General features: G+C 43.4%; 1 protein-coding gene across 1 annotated transcript in view; it reads right to left on the bottom strand.

Moving 5' to 3' along the window:
- Positions 1 to 3,280, bottom strand: part of ELOVL2 (ELOVL fatty acid elongase 2) — a 60,194-nt gene extending 56,914 nt beyond the window's left edge. The window contains exon 1 of the mRNA XM_060109899.1: positions 3,219 to 3,280. Within this exon, the coding sequence (XP_059965882.1) occupies positions 3,219 to 3,221 (3 nt within the window). The 5' untranslated portion in view covers positions 3,222 to 3,280. The remainder of the gene's footprint in view (positions 1 to 3,218) is intronic.
- Between the last annotated feature and the right edge of the window lie 13,782 nt (positions 3,281 to 17,062).

Genomic DNA, 17,062 nt, shown 5'->3' on the forward strand with positions numbered 1-17,062 from the left:
TCTGAGAAGAATCACAGACATTATTTAGAGGTGTCTCGACTGCAAACAGATATGGGAGATAGAACAACACATGTCATTACAATAGTTAATATTTACTGAACACTCGCAGCACTAAACTAGCCACATTAAGTGCAGTATCTTAGTTGTTCCTCAAACCATCTTATGAAATAACAATACTGCTTCCTTTCACAGAAGAAAAAACTGAGGCCTAAAGAAGTTAAGCTGCCCAAAGTCACAGTTAAATGCTGGTGCTGGGATTCAAACCCAGGGTTGACTCCACACCTGGAACTCCAAATTGCCACATCAACCCCAGAACAATTTACACTCTGCAATTATTAAATTGTTAAATTTTAAATGGCTACATTTAAACTAGCAATTTATTATAATGGTTCATTGTCAGAGTCAGTGAAACACTAGCGATGTCTTAATTCCATTAAGAAAAAAAACAAGTGAGCAAATTCGTAACTTCAGAAGTATCACGGACTACTGATGTTGACATACTTTGGCCATGTTGCGCCTAAATAAGAGCTTCCAGGGCAACATCTTGCCTTCGGTCACCATCTACTCCTAATACCCAAACCCGACAAGTTGGACGGTACACATCCGACTGCCGAAGCGAGGTGATCCTGGGTGCAACCCTGACCAGCAGGGCCCCGCCTTCTGAAGATAAGTGGATCACATCGTGTATCCAGTTAACAAATTGTCAACACTCTCAGACTATGAAAGCACCTGGACCTCCCCAACTGTGACTGAAATGTTTTGAAGGAATCAATTATACCTCAACTAGAAAAACGTGTCTTGAAGGAAGCTAGATTAAATTGCAGCCTTTTGTTGAAGAACCAAAAAGTAAGCTTATTCAGCTGGGTATGTTAAAAATGGATTTTGTACTCCTTGGTAATGCTTTGCTTTTGAAGAAAAAAAACGGCTTGACATTTTGACTGGAGTCATAACACAGCAAAATTTCCTACAAATATAAACTTGTTTAAGAATGAGGTGTCTTTCATTTGTGTTCGGTTGGTTGGTTTTAATTTTAAAGACAAACTTACTTTTCTTTCCTTTTTACCTTTAATTTCACTACCTATCTGGACAAGACAGTAATCACAGAACCGCAGAACTACAATATAGCAATGGCCATAATTACATCATTTTCAGAAACTTTCCCAGGTAGATTTTATTAAGCAGTTTGGCTCCGATTATAAAAGCACACTTCCCCAGGCTTAAAACAAAGGATTGCCATAAATTTACACTCTGCAAGTGGAAAAACAAAAGGGAATTTGAAAGAAAAATATGTTTTGGAAAAGACTAGCAGAGACATCATGAAAGGCTGTTCACGTTGGACCAGGATCCTGAGGGGTGGCTCTGAACTGAACCACTAGTTTATTTATGGATTATAACCCCTACGTCACACTCTCTCCGTCATTTTTTTTTTTAAGTGAGAAGACTTGGATTTGGACATTAAAAAAAAAATCTCCTCTGAAGACCCAAAGTTTCTGAAAATTGCTTTTCTGAAGATAATATCATGACTGTATAGAGCAGCTTACAAGAGCCTGCCCTTTATTTTGGCTCTTTTAGGTTAATTCCCATGACTCTTCCATCCAGTTAAGGAGATATCCTTGGACTTTGTTCCCTCACTCGTTATAATTCATAATAATTTGGAACAAAGGTGCAGGACCTGAAGGAGACAGCCAGTTAGCCCTAAAATGCTTTGTCCACCCAGGTGCCAAGAGCATGGTCAGCTATACTCTACCATTGAGGGCCACCAAACTGAGTCCCTCTTCTCCAAAAGCATCCCCCTCCGCTCAACTTCACCTGTGATTCTCATCATTACAACTGTTCACTGGATAGATAATCCCGTAGTGGCACTGTTTCTCATTTGTACATTATAACATTAGCATCAGCATGCTGCTTTACTGGGCTAATTCTTTTAATTTACTGAACACCTGCTACGTGTCAGGCACTGTTGTAGGTACTAGTAACAGCTGTGAAGAACATGACCCAAAAATCTCTGCCCTACTGAAACTCACATTCTGGTGGGGAACGTGTTCAATAAGCTCCATAGACTAGATAGTATGTTAAATAATAGAGGCTAAAGAAGAAAAAAAAAAAAAAACAGCAGACCAGGGTAATATGAACTGTGGTGGGTAGGATGGGAAAGACCGGAATTTTAGGAAAAGTAGCCAGAGGAGGCTTCCCCCGTAATCAGGGAGATAGCGTGTGCCTGAAACAGCAGAGAAGACAAAATCTAGGGTTGATTGGTGTCCGCTGAAGCGGGGGAAAGGAGATTCGCATCCGAAGAAGCCCTGAAGTGGAGAGGAGACCATATGGGAAGGAGAAGAGAAGCAAAGATAGAATAGGGACCACTGAGGACAAACGAGGCTTCACATTTTGCTCGGACTTAGAGCCTGGCACCTACTTTCCTTTTTTGCAGTCACACAACCAGGCTCTGCCGCCAACACTCTCGGCCAGTTCCTGGGGCACGGGCACGCGGGGACACCCCACCCCCTCTCTCCAGGAACAGAGCTTAACGCCCCTCAGAAAGCGTTATGAATTCGGGGGGGAGTCGGAGCCTGGCAAACTGGGGGGGAGACGAGCTGTCGGAAAGAACACAGCAGCGGTCCCTCCATCCCGGTTCACACGTAGAAACCACCCCCCGACCCCACCGTGCAAACCCGGGGAGGTACGGGCCGGCGCACAGACACACCCCAGGAACTATAGGCACCGCGCGGGCAGGAATTCAACCGTTTGCGCCCCAAAGCCTGAACTTCCCGCGGCGGGGTCGGTCCCGCGCGAGGAGGGCGCCCTTCCCCGCGCCGGGAGCTGGGGTGCGGCAGGGGACGCGCGAGAACAGCCGCCGCGGAAAGAGGGGTCGGTTTGGCGGGCATCCCAGCTCCGGCCGGCCGCGTGCATGCAACAGGGGGCTGGACGCAGCGGGCGCCTCGAGGAGCCGGTCGGGGCCGCGGACCCGAACCAAGCGCCCGAGACCCGCGGTCCCCCCTCCCCCCTCCCCGCCCAAACGTTCACCGCCCCCTCCACAGGCCCGCGCGGCCCGGCCTGCAGACAGCGACGGGTTCCAGCGGTCGAACCCGCAGCTCCCGCACCGCCGCTTCCTCGGCCCCTTCCCGCCCGGCGCGTCGGTCGCTGAAAGAAAGAAAGAAAGAAAAAGAAAGAAAGAAAGAAAGAAAGAAAGAGGCAGGCGGCGGCGCGCTGCCCCCACTCACCATGATCCGCGGCGTGGCGCGGCGAGCCCGGCATCCGGCGATGCGCTGTCCAGGGTAGCCGGCGTCCCTCTGCCCCGCCCTCCCGCCGCGCCCGCTCTTCTTACCCCCACCCACGCCCGGCGCGCGCACGCCAGCCCGCGCTTCCCCGCCCCCTCGGGCTCGCGCCGCTCCCGCTCGGCGCTCCGAGCCGCAGGGCCGTTTCGGGAGCCCGCGGCTCCCCGCCCCCTCCCCTCGCAGGGGCTCCGCCGGCAGCTGCGCTAGCAGGGCGGCGGGGGAGGGGCGGGCAGCCGAGACGGCGGCCCCGGACGGCTTCGCACGCGGCCCCCGGGCGCCCGGGTTCTCCAGCGCCACTTCGCGCGCCCCCTGCCGGCCGGGCGGCGATTTGCAGGCCCAGCTGGCGCCCGCGGCGCTCGGCCGCTCAACGTTGGCGGAGCCTGGGCGAGGACCCACTCGTCACCCGCCACTGTCCCCCGCCCCCGGAGGCTGCGAAGGCCGCGGAGCTGGGGGAGTGGGGCTGCAGAGGACCAGGGCATCGTCCTTCTCTTAGCTGGCTCCGTGGCTTATCAAGCACAGGTTAAAGAGAGACTAGCTGCTACTCACGTAGGTTTGCAGGATGTGGTGTTTCAGATGTAGGGGTCAATAGGGTTCCTTTTGGGATGAGGTCAGGGGCGGATCAGTCTCAGCAGGAGATTCCTTGTCTCACGTGAATCTACCTACAGAGGATGATCTTAGTCTATGGGCTTCTCAGCTGAGTCCACTAATGGTTAATTCAACACTTAATTGTGAACAGAAAGTAAGGGATCTTAGATACTAGGCTTTTAATTAAAAATATATTTTTCTCGCCCAAGTGAAAGATGTGAAAAGGTAGACTTTCCTATTTTAAGCATTAAGAATGTGTGCTGGAAGGAAATTCACCCAGGTACCAAATATTGATATTAAGTGTTCCCCCCAGCCGTATTATGAAATGATTTTTCTTTATATTTTTCTCCTCATTTACCAGGTCTTTTACATGCATTATTTTATATTTTTAAATCCACAAAAGTAGCTTCCACATTCTTTGGATATTGAACTAGAAAAATACTGGATCTCAATTTCACTGTGTGATTAATCTGATGTAGTAGAATGTGAATTCTCAACGTACCCTCAGACATTATTGTGTATAAATTGCACCTGAGGACTTAATCAACTACAGCGACCTGGAAGCATTAAGGTGGTCTCAGGTGAAGACCAGGAATACAAATTTTTAACAAGCATCACAAATGATGCTGATGCAGGCAGGTAGGCCATGGACCACGTTTTGAGAACACAAGTCCATCATCTAGGAAAGGCTTTAGTCTATTTTTCTAACAACAGTAAGGGGAAAAAAGTGTGATAACCAGCCTCTAAGCATTCTGCTGTTTGCTTGTAGGAATTATACTATTGATGTCATCTATACCTGGTAAAGAACACCAGGTTCACATATGGAAGGAACCCTTAAATTTTGAATTATTCCTGTACTTCCCACTACCAATTAGCTTGATAATCATTATTTTACGTTTATTATTTAAAAACACATATCAACCCACAGGTCCAGAAGGAGGTCTAAAAAGTCACCAATATATTATCTATTACTTAAAATATTATTTTATGGCTTGTCACTACAATAAAGGAACATAGGAGATGCAAATGCCAGAGGGTATTTTTTCCCACCAATTAATTCATTAAATAGAAAAACGAAGTGGGTCTACCTCTATAAACACAGAACTGGGATCATACCTTAATATTCTGACCAGAAATAAAATGAATTCCCACTTATTTATCAATAAAAATATCTTAATATGCCATCAAGATGCTTTTACAAGATTTTTCTTCCTTTTATTATTCTCTTATGTGGATTACTCACTTATAATTTATTGTGACTTTAAATCAATCTGCTTTTCTTCAGAGGATTTGTATTTTTAGACTAATGATAGAAATAGCCTCTGGAAATCACATTCTTTCCCTGGCCATATACTCTGCCTTTGTGTAAAGAAAGCTCTGTACCTATGGGTATGGTCAGGCCATTCAAGATGGCTGTTCCCTTGCTTTCTTTATATCCCCTGCTCCACCAGTCCAGCTTCACTCACATGACTAACCAATCCTCTTAATTATAAAACTTAATCAGTAACTGCCTATGTGCTTGCCCCCTGCCCCAGCTGCCCGTTTCCCTGGTAACTGATGAGGCAACCTGATATCAATTCCCCCTATAAATGGTAGCCTCTTTCTCCCCTGGGTAATGAAGGTTGTTGCTGTGTCCTGCCTGCCATCTGCTGTACATGGTAGGGTACAGTTTCTCCAGGACCTTTTGTTTCAGATTTGTAAGATCCCCTATCTGTTAAGACCTTGATGTCTCTGTTGCTGTTTCTGGGCTCTTTCTTTGGTCTCCAGCCTGGGCAACTACAAGTCATGCAGGCCTGCGAGGTGCAGTCCAACACTACCAATTTAGAAATGAAAAATAAGAAGAGTAAAGCCAGACGAAGCCACACTGGTGCAATTCAATTACCTCCAACAAATTTAGGGCATCTTTTACTCAGTATTATCAGGGCTAAGGATTTATGACAATGATATATGTATATACCACTTGTTTGGTTGTTGTAGAGTAACAAGTGGACAATCATTTCTTCATATCAATCCAGGTAAAAAGAGATTTATGTTCATTCATTTAAAAATATTTACTGAGTACTGTGTTCCAGTACAATATTCTAGAGCAAGGATTGGCAAACTACAGCCACAGGCCGAATCTGGCCAGCTAACTGTTCTTTGTAAATAAAGTTTTATTAGAACACAGCTATGTCCATAGGTTTACATATTGTCTGTGGTGGCTTTCACGCTACAATGGCAGAGTTGAGTAGTTGTGACAGAAAGACCATGGCCTACAAATCCTCAAGTATCTACTGTGTGGCCCTTAACAAAAAAAAGTGTGCCAATTCCTGTTGACTCTAGATGTTATAAATAAGGCCTTGAACATGATAGGTCCTTTTCTTTTGTGAAGCTTCTATTTTAATGGGAAGGAAGAAGACAATAAAATAAGTTTAGAGAAGTGCTGTGAAGAAACACTATTATGAGAGTGTGATGTGGAGGAGGAGACACTTTAGATTGGATGGTAGGAAGGGTCCCTCTAAGCCAATGATGTCTGAGTTGAGATCTCAGTGGCAGAACAAGCCAGTTATGAAGCCGTGAGAAAATCTAGGGGAAATCCTTCTAGATGAAGAAAACAGCAAATGAAAATGCTCTGACACAGGAAAACTTGGGCCCTACCTCTGAGGACCTAGGTCCCTAGGGATCCTCGCCCTGGCAGAACAGTCTCAAGTGATGTCTACTGGTCAGTTCAAGAAACCCTGCTGGGGCCATTACTTTGTACTCTTACAGCCATTTGACTGTATTTATCTAAGCACTGACAAGGAAAAAAAAATTAACTGAAGGCTTTAATGTGATTGGTCCTTTTCAAGGAAATAGGTCAAAACTCAGAAGGAGAATGGATCGTGAAGAATTTTTTGAATGAAATATTTTGGTTCTTTCACTAAACTAGATAGAATAGTACATGACAGTAATCTTGATATGGTCTGTCCACCACTCTATAACTAGTTCCATTAAAGGTAATTTGTAATTAATTTAGTTCTACAACTACTTCAGCTTATGTCAGAATTTGACTTATAATGTTAATTCATGGACTTCCCTGGTGGTACAGTGGTTAAGAATCTGCCTGCCAATGCAGGGAACATGGGTTCAAACCCTGGTCCGGGAAGATCCCACATGCCACGGAGCAACTAAACCCATGTACCACAACTACTGAGCCCACAAACCACAACTACTGAGCCTGTGTGCCACAACTACTGAAGCCCACATGCCCAGAGCCTGTGCTCCACAACAAGAGAAGCCGCTGCAATGAGAAGCCCACGCACCAAAACAGAGTAGCCCCCGCTCACCACAACTAGAGAAAGCCCATGCACAGCAATGAAGATCCAATGCAGCCAAAAGTAAATAAATAAATTTTATTTTAAAAATGTTAATTCAGACTATCTTTACAGCTTGTGTCACATAGTAGGCATTCAATCAATATTTAAGGCAGACTTGCCCCCCATCTTTTTTTTTTAACCCCATGCCACCTAAGGTTTCTGTGACATTCTAATGAGTATCTCATTAGATACAAAGGTCTTTGGAAAGTATATTATCATTGGCTAATGGAAGTGTAGTCCCTGAACAAACGCTAATTTAATGATATCATTTATAGAAACAATATAGTGAAAAGATGTGGTCATGACCATTTCAAAGCCTACACTGTGCCAGCAGTTTAATACATAGTGGTCATGGTGGATGGCCTCTTTCATCGTGCAACTTTGGACTCACCCAGCTGCCCCAGTCTTTGCCTCACCTCCACACTCTCTAGAAAATAGTGCATAGTTTGGACCTTGCTAAATAAATTGCTGCTGTTGACTATACACAATTTTATCATCCAGACTAAGCTGCATCCAGCAGCCAGACTGTCTCTTGGAACCTTAGCATGCTGTTTTGTGACAGTCCTCAGAGCATACTAATAAGTACAAAGGCCTGACCACCGTTTGAATCCCTTAAACAATTTAAAACAAACTGACGTCTGGGGAATAGGTCAATAACCTTTACTCCATTTCTGGAACAGAGAAAAAACAAATAGAAAACACACACACACACAAACACGTTTTCACGAGACTAAGATACCTTACTCTGCCAGAAGATAGGTTGTGTATCAAAATTTTAAGTGTGAAATAGAGACCAAGGGAGAAGACATAATCTCAGAGGCCTCTTAATCATCTAATAAAGTCTTCAAGAAAAGAAGGCAATAGCAACTTTGAATTCTACTGTCTGCAAATGAGGAGAGCTGAGGAAATAAACTGTTAGCTTTGAAACAAAGTAGAAACCCTTGCTGCAGCCCAGCTGTGGTGGGGGGGGGGGTCTTCTCAGACACGTGGCCTTGTTAGCATCATTGGTGGATGTCTATCTGCACTCTTTTTATCTAGTGGTGTATCTTGAATTTACTGACACTGAGTATCTATCCACAGCCTAACTGAGAGAGGAACTTTTTATGAGAATTTGTCGTTTTTGTAGTGTTATCTGAATAGTCTAAATCCACCCCTGAATTAAGCTAGATCTTTAGAAAGCTGAGGACATGGACTGAATCCAATTGGCCCCCACTAAATTGTTTGACTCAAATGAACTCTGCACAATACCATCATTTTATTAAATACTGTAAGAAGCAGCCCTATGAAATATTTTATTGTGTTTATCTCAACGTAGCTAACTTTTAAAAATATTATTCTCCCTGCTAGAAGGGACCTGAGATAGAGATACTTAAAACTTATTTTTCTCTGGCTTTAGTATGTATGTTTGTACTAGACTAACTTTCAAGTGTTCTAGTTGCTAGAATAATCATCATAATAAATTCGAAAGAGTTAATCAAGTAGCAGATAACTCTGGGAAGGCCAAACCTCATTCACTCATTCATTCATCCATTCAACAGGTTTTTCTGAGCACTTTTCATGTGTGCATTTGCCACCAGTATGCCTTCTTGGGTAAAGAGTCTACCCATTTTTTTATTGGGTTGTTTGTTTTCTTATTATCAAGTTTTGAGAGTTCTTCCTATATTCTGGATATATTGTAAGTCCTTTATCGGATGTGCATGGTGCAAATATTTTCTTGTAGTCTATGGCTTTTTTTTTCTTAACAATGCCTTTCAAAGAGGTCTTAATTTTAATGAAGTCCAAGTTTTCCTTTTCCTTTTTTTTTTTTAATGAATTGTGCTCTTGGTGTTGTATCTAAGAAACGTTGCTTTTCTAAGGTCACAAAGATTTCTCCCTATGTTTTCTTCTAGAAATTTTGTAGTGTTATGTTTTGCATTTAGGTCTATATGATTTTCAGTTAGTTTTTGTATTTGGTGCAAGGGATGAGTCAAAATTCCTTTTTTTTTTTTTTTTTGGCATATAAATGTCCAATTGTTCCAGCACCATTTGTTGAAAATACTCTTTTCTTTTGAATTGCCTTTGCACCTTTGTCAAAAATCAACTGACCATATATGTGTGGATCTATTTCTGGGCTTTCTATTCTGTTCCATTGATCTATGTGTCTATCTTTTCACCAATACCAGGCTGTCTTGAATACCGTTTCTTTAGAGTAAGTCTTGAAATCAAGTTTTATAAGTTTTCCATTCTCTTTTTCAAAATTGTTTTCACTATTCCAGCTCCTTTGCTTTCCCATATAAATTTTAGGATTAGCTTATCAACGTTCCACAAAGAAAATTCTTGCAGAAAGTTTGATTGGGATTGTGTTGAATCTATAGATCAATTTTGGGAGGGGCTTCCCTGGTGGTACAGTGGTTGAGAATCCGCCTGCCAATGCAAGGGAGTTGGATTTGATCCCTGGTCTGGGAAGATCCCACATGCCGCAGAGCAACTAAGCCCATGCGCCACAACTACTGAGCCTGTGCTCTAGAGCCCACGAGCTACAACTACTGAGACTGCGTGCTGCAACAACTGAAGCCCGTGCACCTAGAGCCTGTGCTCCACGACAAGAGAAGCCACCGCAATGAGAAGCCCGCGCACCGCAACAAAGAGTAGCCGCCGCTCGCCACAACTAGAGAAAGCCCACGCGCAGCAACAAAGACCCAACACACCTGTAGCTTATGTAATATTGTACATCAACTATATTTCAATTAAAAAATGTCTTTTATATCTTACTTTCAGTTTAACCGTTTCTGGAGATCTTCATTTCTTTGTGTGGAGTCTACTTTCTGTCTAGCATCATATTCCTCTGCCTTTCCTTGACCTTTTCTTGTGGTATAGATGTTCTGGTAATAAATTCTCTGTTTTTGTTTGCTTCATATTTATGTGAGATTTTAAATACTTTACCTGAGGTAAATATGTGTCTAAAGATGAATGCCATTGATCCCTTTTGTTTCCTGTAAACACATCAAGGAATTAAGTCTATTCCCCTCCCCTTAAACCTGGGCTTGTCTTATGACTCTCAGAATGAAGTAATCAGAAGTAATGAATATGGCAGAAGTAATCATGTGCCCATTCTGAGTCTAGCTAGCTTGTAAGAGAACTGGCAGCTCCTGCATTTGCTTGAAGAAGTCAGCCACCTGGGTATACAGAAGCTCAAGCATACTACTGAATTCTGAGACCCCATGTGAAGAGAAAAAAGCCACATGGGGGAACACCAAGCACCAGGTGTGTAAGTGAAGCCCTCCTGGACCTTCCGTCCCAGCCCAGCTACCTGCTAAATGAAGTTGAGAGCGTGACCTCAGCTGATTCGACACAGAGCAAATTCCCTTATCCCTGCCCAGATTCCAAACCCCACCACATGGTGAGAACAAGTGAGAGGTTTAGTCCATTTTAAAGATGTTTCTACTTTCCCCAAAGAAGATACACCCCCTTGTTGTTCACACCCAGATAGAACTCTTCCCCTCCACTGATATGCCACTGAATAAGAGTGAAAAAACTTGAAATTGCATAGCCCTAGTTCTCCTACTTTCTAGTAATTCCAGATAATTAGGTGTCCACTAGCTGATTGCTTGGACCAGCAACAGTAATTTTTCTATGTACATTCAACTATCAGTTTCATTAAATATAGTTACACCTCCTCTGCAATTACACTTGCTAAGACTTCAGATATTCAGGATCTACTCTTCAGTTGGGAAAAAAAATCTTGCACTTTTTCCTTCATTCAAATGTTAAAATGTGTTGTGGCAGAAGAGAGAAAAGATTGTTTTAGCCTTTGTTGAAATCGAGTCATTGCTCTTCGGCCGGAAGCCTTTGTGCACACAGAGGCCCGAGCATTGTGTCTGGACTCGGTGAGCTGAGACTCTCTCCTGAGATGGAATCAGAAGCCCGCCCTTCAGCCTCAGGAGAAAACAAAACTGGCTGCGATAATGTGTCCTTGAATGTGACTGTCTAGGAATTTTCACTGTTTCTATTTATTTTCTTTAGCTTCCTCTCAAGGTTTCAAGAGAAAGCTCCCATTATCAACGTGAAGAAGCACATGAGCATACATGCCTCACCCACTTGCATCCTTTCTCCCAAGTAACGGAAATGTCTTCCTCAAGCTATAGCTGGTAGATAGAGTAACAAAGAGAAACATGACTTCCTGAAATACGTACAAAAATGAAATACCCGCTATCAGGCAGTCTTGATTAAGGCTATGAAAGATCCAGTCATTGTACTTCAGATGGAATAAATAAGGGTTTTGAGTTTTGGACGCTTGTTTGTCTTGCTACTGATCACCGTTTATCATTATTCACGTCCACCTACGCCCCCAGTTGCTGTGAGCGCTGGCTTCAGGTAGCCGAGTGTGTTTCAGGACTCACTCTAGCCTGGAGAGCCTTGCTGACTTGTTGAGACTCACACCCCCTCTTTGGCCCAGGTTATGCCCACATCCAGTGAGTGGTCACGTGTGACTAGAAAGGCCCAGTTCCCTCGACCTAATTCAGGATGACTCTGAAGGGCTATCTCACCCCCAGAGCCCCTTTAGGACCCAATGAATCCTTTCCCTATGGCCTCATCCTGCTTCCTTCCTTCCCTCACAGATGTCGATCCCAAGAGCTGTTCCAGGAAATTTTCTCTATCTTCTGCTTCCCAAGGGGAAACTGACCCATGACAAATATATTCAGGTAGCTGAATATTTATGGAAAACTAATTTCAAATGAGTGGAATTGCCATGCACCCACTACCCAGCTTCAGTTATCAACTAACAGCCAATTTCATTTCACCTAAACCCTCATTTGCTTCCTCCAGTCCCACCCTAGCTTATTTTGAAGCAAATCCCAGAAATAGTAAATTATAATCTGTGAATGTATCTCTAAAAGATGACTCTTCTTCTTCTTTTTTTTTTTTTTTGCAGTACGCGGGCCTCTCACTGCTGCGGCCTCTCCCGTTGCGGAGCACAGTCTCCAGATGCGCAGGCTCAGTGGCCACGGCTCACGGGCCCAGCCGCTCGACAGCATGTGGGATCTTCCCGGACCGGGGCACAAACCTGCATCCCCTGCATTGGCAGGCGGACTCTCAACAACTGCGCCACCAGGGAAGCCTGACTCTTCTTTTTAAAAAGTGTAACTGCAATACCATTGTCACATTTTAAAAAATTAACAGTAATTCCTTAATACCAACAAAGCCAGTGTTCAGTTAGTGTCCATCAGTATCTATATAAGGTCCCCTAAATTATAACTGATTGATACATCTTTGAATTTTCTTTTGGTCTATAGGTTCTCTTTCTAGCCCTCATCAGTTTTTTTTTAATATACATTTTAAATTTTATTTATTTATTATTTTTGGCTGTGTTGGGTCTTCGTTGCTGTGTGCGGGCTTTCTCTAGCTGTGGCGAGTGGGGGCTACTCTTTGTTGCGGTGCAAGGGCTTCTCATAGCTATGGCTTCTCTTGCTGTGGAGCACGGGCTCTAGGCGTGAGGGCTTCAGTAGTTGTGGCATGTGGGCTCAGTAGTTTTGACTCGCGAGCTCTAGAGCGCAAGTTCATAAGTTGTGGTGCACAGGCTTAGTTGCTCTGCGACATGTGGCATCTTCCCGGACCAGGGCTCAAACCCGTGTCCCCTGCATTGGCAGGAGGATTCTTAACCACTGCACCACCAGGGAAGCCCCCTCATCAGTTTTTAAACAGCATACTTTTTTTTTTTTTTTGCGGTACGCGGGCCTCTCACTGTTGTGGCCTCTCCCGTCGTGGAGCATAGGCTCCAGACACGCAGACCCAGCAGCCATGGCTCAAGGGACCAGCTGCTCCACGGCATGTGTGATCTTCCCAGACCGGGGCACGAACCCGTGTCCGCTGCATCGGCAGGCAGGCTCTCAACCACTGCGCCAACAGGGAAGCCCTAAACAGCATACTTTTTGACGTTTAGGATTACCATGCTTGGAGTCACAAGAGCTTGTGGTCACGCTTATGATACTAACAATGGCTGCCTTTTACGGCCTTTTTATGAGCCAGGCGATGTGGCAAGTGCTTTGCACGTATTATTTCATTTATTCCTTAAAGCAATCTGGCAAGTTAGGTATTATCAGCCCCAATTTACAGAGGGAAAGCTGAGGGTTAGAGAGATGAAGTAATTTGCCTGGGGACGCACAGTTAACAGCTGAGATCCCAAACCACATTATTCTGATTCCAAAGTCCATGTTCTTAACCTCTGGGGTTTTAAATGCATTAGGAGAAACCAATGCCACTCTGACTGTGGGCTTTACTATTCTTGGATTTCTTAGGTTGACAAAGGATATTGACCATCATAAAATGTCCGTGTAGTTGATCTAAACCAACAGACATGTATTGAGTACCTTCCGTGTACACAGAACTGGGTAGGAGCTGGGTGGAATCAACAGATAAACAACATTTGATCCCTGCCTTCCAAATGCTCCCAATCCAGAGGCTGGTGTGAAGGGAGGGAGACAGATACACAGGCAGACGCAACGCAAAGGGGACCGTGGTGTGTGCTCTCAAAGAGCTACCGATGAAAAGCGATGCGGAACAGAGAAGATTCTAAATTGAAAAAGCTTTGGGGGAGCATGGGAGCTGCAAGGCTCTTGAATGGAGAGGAGGATATTAGGTTTAAGATAAAGTTCAGGTGCATGGGGAGCGAAGATGACGAGCATTACAGTATAATGCCACATCCTGATGACATTTATTTGGGGCTGCTGTTTCCCCCTGTTGATTTTATGGAAATACACAAAGCGTCCCTCCAGCTTCTCTACAACTCAGCACCTTGCACTACAGCTGGATGGGAACTAACTCCAGGCAGTATCCAGGTTGAGGTGGCAATAGTAGGGGTGCATTGACCATCCATATTAGCTGCCGACGATCTCTTTGCTGGTCCCTTTAAAAAAGCCCAGATTGTCTTTGGACTACTAGTGGCCATGGTCCCTGTGACCCTTGCTGCCACTTACCTCATCAGCCTGCTTCTGACCTAAAGCATCCTCGGGCTTTGTTGAGGTCAGGCAACTTGCCAGCTCAACGTTGGCAGGAGAGCCTCAGTGCCCGAGATAACCGGCTTTGTGCCTCTCCGATTAAAACCTGATTACAACCCTGGATTGTTCTTGGTGAGGTATGACAGCTATCACTGCCAGAGGTGGTCAGACCCTGTGCTTAGTGGCAGATCCACCTGAGATTCCTTCTAGGTCTGTTCCATGAAGAAAGGAAGCTCTTCTTTCCAGGACTTGGAAGGACTACTTCATTTTACATCTTTATTAGAGAAATCTGTTTCTCTGGCTTGACGAGGTTAAGCAAAAAGGGATTGCTGAGTACCAAATTTTTCATTTCTATCTTGACAAGGCAACATGGAGGAAATTACCCTTGTATTTGATTTAATATTAAAAATTTCACATTTTAAAAACTTTGGTTCTTAAGACCTCCTGTGCCCATATTCCACAAGACTAGCCCTTTTTACATATATTTTCTATAGGAACCTGACAACCAAGACTGAATAGGCAAATCTATTATTCAACTAAACAAACTTGCTAAGCTTCACTTAGCAAAAGTGCCGAATTTATATTTTAGCGCCCTCTGCTGGAGAAATTGCGTGCATTTCTGACAAATACAGGTGATTCTGGCCAATGGGATCTTTTTGACTTGTGCTTTTCAAATATAGGTTCTGGAGGATGTATTATTTATAGTCTGTACTAAAAGAAGTTTCTCCTTTAAACAAATGCCTCTGACAAACTAACCAGCTACCAGTGGTATTTGTCTCCTGCAAATCCCATAGGGAGAAAAATATAAATGTACATGGAGTCATTAATGTGTATATAATTTACACATTCACAAAGTAAAAATACACTTTGTGAAAATCAGAAATTTGTAATATTTAATTTTTGTCATTTAAGTTACAATGTGTCTTGGTGCGGTCCTCTTTGGGTTGATCTTGTTTGGATCTCTTGGACCCAGTCTCACAGGAAGGGAGGTTTAGAATAGATCCATAGATATCAAAGTTTTTGTTTGAAATTCACAGTAAGAAATATATTTTAGGTTATGATCCTGTCCATAAATAAAATTTTCATAAGTAAGACAATACCTTTACTCTGTGAAATGTACTCTAATATTTCTTTTTCTATTGCAATCCATCTAGAAAAAAATGCTTTTCACAATTCATGACTGCATGGTGACCTGAAGCTAGAAAAATCTGAACTCGAGGACCCTTTCAGCTTTTTTTCTGTCTTTTAATTTTTCATTGCTATTCATCAACAAAATGTCATGAGACTATGTTGCATTTAGGTTTCTACAGCATGCATTTGTCTTTCTTACTGTGTGAGATGGACTATTGGAAGGTGGGATTCACGGTAGGCTGGATGGCAGAAATGACCTGCTGTGTCTTCCAGATCAATTTATATTATAGGTCCCAGTTACTTTTTTTTTTAATATCTTTGTTGGAGTATAATTGCCTTACAATGTTCTGTTAGGTTCTGCTGTATAACAAGGTGAATCAGCTGTATGTATACATATATCCTCATAACTCCTCCCTCTATGTCTCCCTCCCACTCTCCCTATCCCATCCCTCTAGGTCGTCACAGCACCGAGCTGATCTCCCTGTGCTATGCAGCTGCTTCCCACTAGCCATCCATTTTACATTTGGTAGTGTATATATGTCAATATTACTCTCTCACTTCGTCCCAGCTTACCCTTCCCAATCCCCGTGTCCTCAAGTCCATTCTCTATGTCTGTGTCTTTATTCCTGTCCTGCCCCTAGGTTCATCAGAACCTTTTTTTTTTAGATTCCATATTAGATATGTTAGCATACGGTATTTGTTTTTCTCTTTCTGACTTACTTCACTCTGTATGACAGACTCTAGGTCCATCCACTTCACTACAAATAACTCAATTTCTTTTCTTTTTATGGCTGAGTAATATTCCATTGTATATATGTGCCACATCTTTACCTATTCATCTGTCGATAGACATTTAGGTTGGTTACACATCCTGGCTACTGTAAATAGTGCTGCAATGAACATTGTGGTACATGACTCTTTTTGAATTATGGTTTTCTCAGGGTATATGCCCAGTAGTGGGATTGCTGGGTCATATGGTAGTTCTATTTTTAGTTTTTTAAGGAACCTCCATACTATTCTCCATAGTGGCTGTATCAATTTACATTCCCACCAACAGTGCAAGAGTGTTCCCTTTTCTCCACACCCCCTCCAGCATTTATTGTTTGTAGATTTTTTGATGATGGCCATTCTGACCAGTGTGAGGTGATACCTCATTGTAGTTTTTCTTTTTTTTTTTTAAATAACATTTTTTTTTCTTTTTTAAAATACAGTAGGACTGGAGTGTGGAGGACACTTAACTTTTTTTAAAATTAATTAATTTATTTGTTTTTATTTTTGGCTGTATTGGGTCTTTGTTGCTGTTCATGGGCTTTCTCTAGTTGAGGCAAGCAGGGACTACTCTTCATTGCGGTGCACAGGCTTCTCATTGTCGTGGCTTCTCTTGTTGCAGAGCATGGGCTCTAGAGCACGGGCTCAGTAGTTGTGGCACGCGGGCTTAGTTGCTCCATGGCATGTGGGATCTTCCTGGGCCAGGGATTGAACCCGTGTCCCCTGCATTTGCAGGCAGATTCTTAACAACTGTGCCACCAGGGAAGCCCCCTCATTGTAGTTTGGATTTGCATTTCTCTAATGATTAGTGATGTTGAGCATATTTTCATGTGTTTGTTGGCAACCTGTATATCTTCTTTGGAGAAATGTCTATTTAGGTCTTCTGCCCATTTTTAGATTGGGTTGTTTGTTTTTTTTATATGGAGCTGCTTGTAAATTTTGGAGATTAATCCTTTGTCAGTTGCTTCATTGGCAAATATTTTCTCCCATTCTGAGG

Source organism: Mesoplodon densirostris, chromosome 10 (assembly GCF_025265405.1).
Source record: "Mesoplodon densirostris isolate mMesDen1 chromosome 10, mMesDen1 primary haplotype, whole genome shotgun sequence".
Taxonomy (NCBI): domain Eukaryota; kingdom Metazoa; phylum Chordata; class Mammalia; order Artiodactyla; family Ziphiidae; genus Mesoplodon; species Mesoplodon densirostris.